The 7,631-nt window shown below is 35.3% G+C and overlaps 1 protein-coding gene across 2 annotated transcripts in view; it reads left to right on the top strand.

Annotated features, from left to right (window-relative positions):
* Positions 1–7,631, top strand: part of LOC106880132 (protein C12orf4 homolog) — a 148,527-nt gene that overhangs the window by 13,815 nt on the left and 127,081 nt on the right. Inside the window, exon 2 of one of the 2 annotated variants that reach the window (XM_014929954.2) lies at positions 3,267–3,452. The exons of the other annotated variant lie outside the window; for it this stretch is intronic. Coding sequence (XP_014785440.1) covers positions 3,427–3,452 — 26 coding nt within the window. The 5' untranslated portion in view covers positions 3,267–3,426. The remainder of the gene's footprint in view (positions 1–3,266; positions 3,453–7,631) is intronic. 2 annotated transcript variants of the gene reach the window in all.

Below are 7,631 nucleotides of genomic sequence, written 5' to 3'. Positions count from 1 at the left end.
AGAGAGAGAGAGAGAGAGAGAGAGAGAGAGAGAGAGAGAGAAAATATAGGGTAGGAAAATTAGAGAAATTTTCTACCAGTGGCTAGCATGCATAAAATAGTCAATAGATAACATATTATTCATATAAAATTAGTGTACATTTATACACAAAAGAGGTGACCCTAACAGGACACCTTACATGCACGTAAGGTGTCTTGTTAGGGTCACCTCTTTTGTGTATAAATGTACGCTAATTTTATATATATATATATACACACACACACCTGGCATTATTCCTGATAGGGAGGGTATTCCGTTGCAGCTACCTATTTACGGCTAAGTGGACTGGAGCAATGTGAAATGAAGTATTTTGTTCAAGAACACAACACGCTGCCTGATTTGAGAATCAAACTCACAATCTGATAGTGGTTAGTGCAACACCTAACTACTAGGCTACACACACACACACACACACACACACACACAATCATCATCTTCATAAACACACACACACACACACACAAATAATATTTATTATCTGCGTTTTTTTTTTTTTTTGCACCTTAAAATGATAGTACTATTGTCCTGCAGAATAATTGACTTGTGGTAGGAAAGCAAATATGATTGTAAAAATAAAAATTGCAGGTTCAATCCCTGACTGGCTCAGGAATATCAACTGATGAGAATTATCAATAACACATCCAAGGTGAGAAAAAGAATCTGCAAAAGAAAACCGCACACACACATTCATGCATACATGAAAACATACATGCATACACACATAGATATATACATGCATACATGCGTACATACATATACCCACATATGTGTATGGGAGTGTGTGTATGTGTGTGTGTTGACAGCAACTGAAGTTTCACCAATGGTTGCTTATTCCAACTTCAAAGTTACAGTCAGCCAAATTATAGATATTTAACTGCACCTGTTTTGAGTCCTTCATTTAATGTTCTCTGTTGTCATGTATGTAAAAACTATTATTTTTAACATTATAGATATTTGTATACATGCACATGTGTATGTGTGTATGGATTGAACGATGAATATAATATAATTTGCCAGTATCATGGTTCAAGAAGGACTTTTTTGATTAAGTCTTTTTAAATGCCAGCATGTTTTAAAATTGGAATCTTTGATAAACAAACACATCATTAAGACATGAATGTAGCTTATAAAAATATTAATAATAGCAGTAGTAGAACTACTAGAAAGAGACAACTACAGTTATCAGAACCCTTTTGCTTTTTATATAAGTTGAGTTGATCACCCATTGTTGGATAGCTCTAACTAGGAAAGGTTGATCAAGTATTTCATTTATCCAGCCTTGCTTGCATAAAAGAATTATATTATTGGTTTATTTATTAACATTATTACATAAACTACCCTGTAGTTCTGAGAGACAGGAGAGGGGGGGGGGCAGTTAAAGTAGTTGTCATATATTTTTAACTCACAATGGTGTCTAAATAATTTTTTTTCCTTTTTACCAGTTCAGTGTAAACAGTGCAGATTCCTTCTTGATATTATTATTTAGATGCATTGAGTATTTTAACTGAAAGTGGAGCTGGTGGTGGTGATGACAGTACTGTATATGATATTTCAAAATCATTTAATTTCATTCAAAACCCCAAAATAGAATTGAGTTGTTCATTGTTAACAACTAATCTAAATTGGTGAATATGTGGAAATTTCGTGTAAAATATATCAAGCAGTAAATTTGGTGCAGTCAGCAATCTGCAATGAAAAAAGATGCTTTACTATAATGCATTGAAATTCTGTTGCACGCTAATTTTGCTTTGCAACTCAGCAGGATCAATAAAAATGAATATCAGTAAGATACTAGGGTTTTATGTTGATTATATTTCTTCTTATATAATTACTCTTACACTTAATCAGTAAAGTCATTTATGTATCATGCAGTAATTCTCTTTTACTTCTTTTATTGACTCAAAGCACAAAGCTTGTTTTTGTGTTTTGTTTTCTTTTTCTGTGTTTGTCAGTATAAAGAACAGCAACACAATTGGTGAGCTTAGACTGTGGTATCTGAAAGACTATATTATGATAGTGAAGTTAATATTTATTGTAATTGTAAGGTGATAAACTGGTGGAATTGTTAGCATGCTGGGCAAAATGCTTAGTGGAATTTTATTTGTCTTTACTTTCTGAGTTCAAATTCTGTTGAGTTCAATTTTGTCTTTCATCCCTTCACGGGTGATAAAATAAGTACCAGTTGGGCACTGGGGTCAATGTAATTGACTTGCTCCCTTCCCTGAAATTGCTGGCCTTGTGCCAAAATTCGAAATCAATATTTTAATTCTTTACAGCTATGGTTTCAGACCAAGGTATCATGATACCTGTTTTTGGCAATGGAACTTCCAAAATTTACAGAACCCGTATCATTATTTTATGAATGATCCCACCACCGTTATTTAATAAGGCATTAAATGAGACAAAAATTGTTTTAATGAGAAAATTTATTCATATAAAATAATTCACACACACAATAGCTTTTGAAATGGTAAATACTGTTTTTTTTTTTTTCATAAAATTATTTTTGGATAGATTTCCTTAGAAGATCCTTCATCTTGTGGAATTATTTTTTTAATTTTTTTTATTTCATGGAATCCTGTTTGAGAAACACTGACCTAGTTTGAATGTCGCACACATTAGTGAAGAGTATTGAGAGATTTTAAGCTTAAGCTTATTATTCAGTATGGAGAACAGACATTAAATGATGATGATGATGATGATATTGGGTTTGTAAAGTGTTGCATACCTTAAGTATAGGGGAGATAATGTCATGAGATCACAGAAACGTTGGAAACCCATGATGGTTAAAGATGCATCTGAAATAGGAGGAAAGTGTAGCAAAATTCAGTTCCAAGTTGAACCAAGTATTTGTTATGGGGTTTAGAAAATTAGATACAATAGAGGTCATGAGAGAAAGGGATCAGTTGGGCCAAAAGGAGTTCACAAACTTATAGAAGCACAGACTATTAAAATATAAGAATATATGGTATAGATATAACATGGATGCAGTGTGTTCCATAGTTTGGGGTTCAGTTTTGTGGATTTTGGTTGTAGCCTTGGAAGTGAAATTTTGTAGGTGAAAACTGTAAGAACCCATTAAGAGGACCCATCCTGTTATGTGATTGGCTTAATTTTTCACTTGTTTTAATCACCCCTGTTGTCTTTTATATTCCTTTAATAAAATTCACTTAATATTGTTCATCTTTCAAATTCTGCTGAGGTTGACTTTTCTTTTCATCTTTCAGGGGTTGATAAAATAATTACCAGTTGAGCACTGAGATTGATGTAATCAACATACCCCATCCCCCAAATTTTCTGGCCTTGTGCCAAAATTTGAAACCAATATTATTCATCTTTGTCAACCAAGCTATTGAGAATAGATACTAGGCTCTCCAGAGATGTCACATGAGAAAGATTGATATCCTATCCAGGTAGAAATTTATCTCTCATCTGCTTAGTATCAAGAAACTAGAGTAACACCTTCCTCTAAAGGCCTCTTGAGGCTTGAGAGACATTTACATATCATAAGAAAGTGGCTGGTTAAAATGCGTCTACTTTTCAATAAAAAGAAAAATAAGCTACAACCATGCAATCTTGTGTTTAATCATGTCACTGAGAGATTCTTTTAAAAATGCTATGTGATGTAGATATCAGTCTAGTCTGTCAAAAATATTCAAACTTCGCTTTGATGTGGATTGCTGCCATGCCACTAGTAAATACTCATTTCAGCATATCTACTCAGCTGTCGGAAGTGAGAACTGGAGGAGTAGGGTAACAAGGATATTAAGAAAAAATTAGACATATTTTGAGGTTTTCGAGAAGGTTATTGAAAAGGTTGAACAAATATAATGGTTTATAAACAGAATGTTGATGCTTCTATCTATTTATTTACCACATACTCAGCAAGGAGACATGTACAATACTGTTAAACACTGGGTTTAGTGTGATAGTTTCATGTCAATATTGCATCACTTGCATTCATTGCTAATATCACTTGACAGTTTTGTTTACATAGTAGGTAGCAGTAAGGATAGGTAAGCTAGTGTTGACATATTTAATGCATCTAAAAGGCTAACTGGGAATAATCATGTAGTGAAGGAAAAAAAACATATTAGTCAATGACTAGTATTACTTCAATTTTACTGTCAAGCCAGCAAATGCAGGAGATAATTTTAGACTTGTTTTGATGTTATACTGACCTCATCAGCAAAGATAGCCTTCACCCTAACTGTCAATTAGTTATGGAAGAATCAGTAAGTAAATATACAGGATTGTAAATCTATTGGCAAAGGAAAATAGAATTATTTAAACATGAATATCATTTTGCTCCTTCTTCATGTTATTTCTAGTTAACTTTTTAGTGCTGTATGTGTTAAATATATTGGCACTACCTTAGCACTAAGGCTACTAAATTTTTCACAAGTATGTATTCTGACTACTGAAAGATAAATTACAGCAAACCTTGCAGATGTTTTTCTGTTTCTAGCAATGCATCATTCTGAAGAATGGTGAGGGAGATGCTCTGAAAGAACCATCCTATCTCATAGGGTTCTTTTCTGTGGTTTGTAATCTCTATTCCAATCAAATTGAATAGAGAAGTAATTCAAGGTAGGGGGCAGGGTATCGGATATTTCAGCCTCTACAGATTCTTCAGAAAGAAGCATATCAGAAATCAGCTTATACACTATTTGCTTGTTATCTTCCTTGTTTTAGGTAGCGAAACCTGAGCTCTCATACTGGTTACTAGATTGCCACTGGATACTAAATTGTCTGTATGGTTAGCAAAGTATCAAAAAAAAAATTTTTTTAATTAAAAATTCCTTGACACAATTGGTTTTAATCATATTTTATTGATAGATTTTCTTTGTCTATCACATCTATTTATTTTTTTTATCATTTACTTGTTCTAGTCATTGGACTGCAGCCATGCGGGGCATCACCTTGAAGGATTTTAGTTGAATAAATCAACCCTCAGGACGTATTTTTTAAGTCTCTAGTACCTATTCTGTTGTCTCTTTTGCTGAACTGGTGTTGGCAAGGAGTAAATGAGGAGACAAACACACACACACACGATTGGCTTCTGCACAGTTTTTGTCTACCAAATTCACTCACAATGCGTTGGTCAGCCAAAGACTACGTTAAAAGACACTTGCCAAAAATATTGTGCACTGAGATTGAAAATGAAACCACATTGTTGGAAAGCCAGCTTCTCAACCACACAGTATAATAAGCATTTCAACTATTTTTTGCTGAATTTATCTTTTCGTATCTGCTTCACCTCTATACTATTTAATTTTGGTGGAGCCAAGTATCTAGTGCTTTTCCCCCACGCACCCCTACTAAATTCATAACATTGCACATAAATATGACAGAATGCAAACTCCTAACTCTTCAACTAAGATGTCAACACCCATTATTTATCCACTTAGCTGCTACCTGTTGCAATACAAGATCACAAGTGTGAAGTTTGTGTCACATAATCTCTTATCATAAGGTAATGAGTTAGTAGAAATACTTGTACATCAGACTAACTGACTTGCACTATTTCGTCTTGTCTATGTTCTTAGTTTAAATTAGGTGTCAATCAAATATTTGAAGTCTATATATATATAAAAGAGATATCAGTAATATCCTGTAGCTGATACAATTAACTATACCACTCTGAGCTAACCAGGAAACCTCTATGTTTCCATTTGACATGCTGGAAATAGCAGTCAAATCTCTCTCAAATCACTGTTTATTTGGATAATATACTTCAGGCCTACTATGTGTAGAAAAACAAAAAGAGGGTGGTGATGGCTGGGATGAGATTTAAATCGAGGCCAAATAATAATAGCTAAAATACTTTTATAGTAATATTGACGATGTACCAAGGCGGCTAGCTGGCAGAAACATCAGCATGCTGAGCGAAATGCGTAGCGGTATATCGTCTGTTTTTTATGTTCTGAGTTCAAATTCCACCGAGGTTGACTTTGCCTTTCATCCTTTCTGGGTCAACAAATTGAGTACCAGTTGCTACTGGGATCAATCTAATCGACTGGCCCCCTCCCCAAAAATTTCAGGCCATGTGCCTAGAATAGAAAAGAAATTGATGATGTACCAAATGAAACAGAAAATGCATCATTTCCCTTATTATTATTCAATTCTGAGTTGAAATTCCACTGAGATCAATTTTGCCTGTTATCCTTCCAGGGTCAATAAAATAAAGTACCATTCAAGTATTCTTTTCTACTCTAGACACAAGGCCCGAAATTTTTGGGGAGGGTCCAGTCGATTAGATCGACCCCAGTATGCAACTAGTATTTAATTTATCAACCCCAAAAGGATGAAAGGCAAAGTCTACCTCGGCGGAATTTGAACTCAGAACATAAAGACAGACAAAATACCATTCAAGTATTGGAATCACTATAATCAACTAAACCCCTACCTACAAAATTTCAGGCCTTGTGCTTGTTAGAAACACCCATAACTATTGCATTGCTGTGTAGTCCAGAAGGTTACTTTCTAACCACATAGCTTCTCGTTCAGTTCCACTTTGGGCGTGTTCTGCTATAGCCCCAGGTTAGCCAGAGTCTTTGGGTTTTGGAGACAGAAACTGAAAGAATCCTGTTGAATGGACGTCATCATCATCATGGTCGTTTAATGTCCATTTTCCACACTGGCATGGGTTTCACGTTTTGACTGGAGACTGGCAAGCCAGGAAGCTGCACCAGGCTCCAATCTGTTCTGGCAATGTTTCTGCAGCTGGATGCCCTTCCTAACGCCAACCACTCCAAGAATGTAGTAGGTGCTTTTTACATTCCACTCAGGTGGCACTGGCATCTGCCACGTTCAGATGGTGCTTTTTACATGCTACCGACGCAGGAGCCAGTTGAGGTGGGGGTGCTGGCATCGACCATGTTTGGATGGTGTTTTTAACATGTCACCGGCACAGGAAGCCAGTCAGGCAGCATTGGCAACGACCCACGCATGAATGGTGCTTATTGCATATCACCAGCACAAAAGCCAGCCAGGCAGCACTGGCATCGGCCACAACCACAATTTCCATTTTTGATTGTGATTTGATTCTTGATTTTACTTGACTCAATAGGTCTCCTCAAGCATGGCGTGTCGCCTAATGATGTGTGTTATATATATATATATATATATATACACACACACACACAAGTAAGCACAAATTGCAAAACAAGGTGGAAAAAAGTAGTCCTTGAATACTGAAGCTGCAAAAACATCACAAAGCTGTTACTCAGAGTTACACATTTCCATTTGTCGGACAGTAATGGCCAAGACTCACAAATGTCTGACAAACAGAAACAGTTTTGTGATGTTTTTGCAGTTTCTATAAAAAAAGTATATATATATATTCTTTTATTCTTTTACGTGTTTCAGTCATTTGACTGTGGCCATGCTGGAGCACCACATTTAGTTGAGCAAATCCACTCCAAGACTTATTGTTTGTTAGCCTAGTATTTATCTATCAATCTCTTTTGCCAAACCGCTAAGTTACAGGGATGTAAACACACCAGCATCAGTTGTTAAGCGATGTGGTGGGGAAGACAAACATATACACACACATACATACATATGTATATATATATATATATATATAT

Source organism: Octopus bimaculoides, chromosome 2, assembly GCF_001194135.2.
Source record: "Octopus bimaculoides isolate UCB-OBI-ISO-001 chromosome 2, ASM119413v2, whole genome shotgun sequence".
In the NCBI taxonomy this organism is placed as follows: domain Eukaryota; kingdom Metazoa; phylum Mollusca; class Cephalopoda; order Octopoda; family Octopodidae; genus Octopus; species Octopus bimaculoides.
Note: the sequence above shows the minus strand (reverse complement) of the source record. Positions and strands in the feature narration are given on the sequence as shown.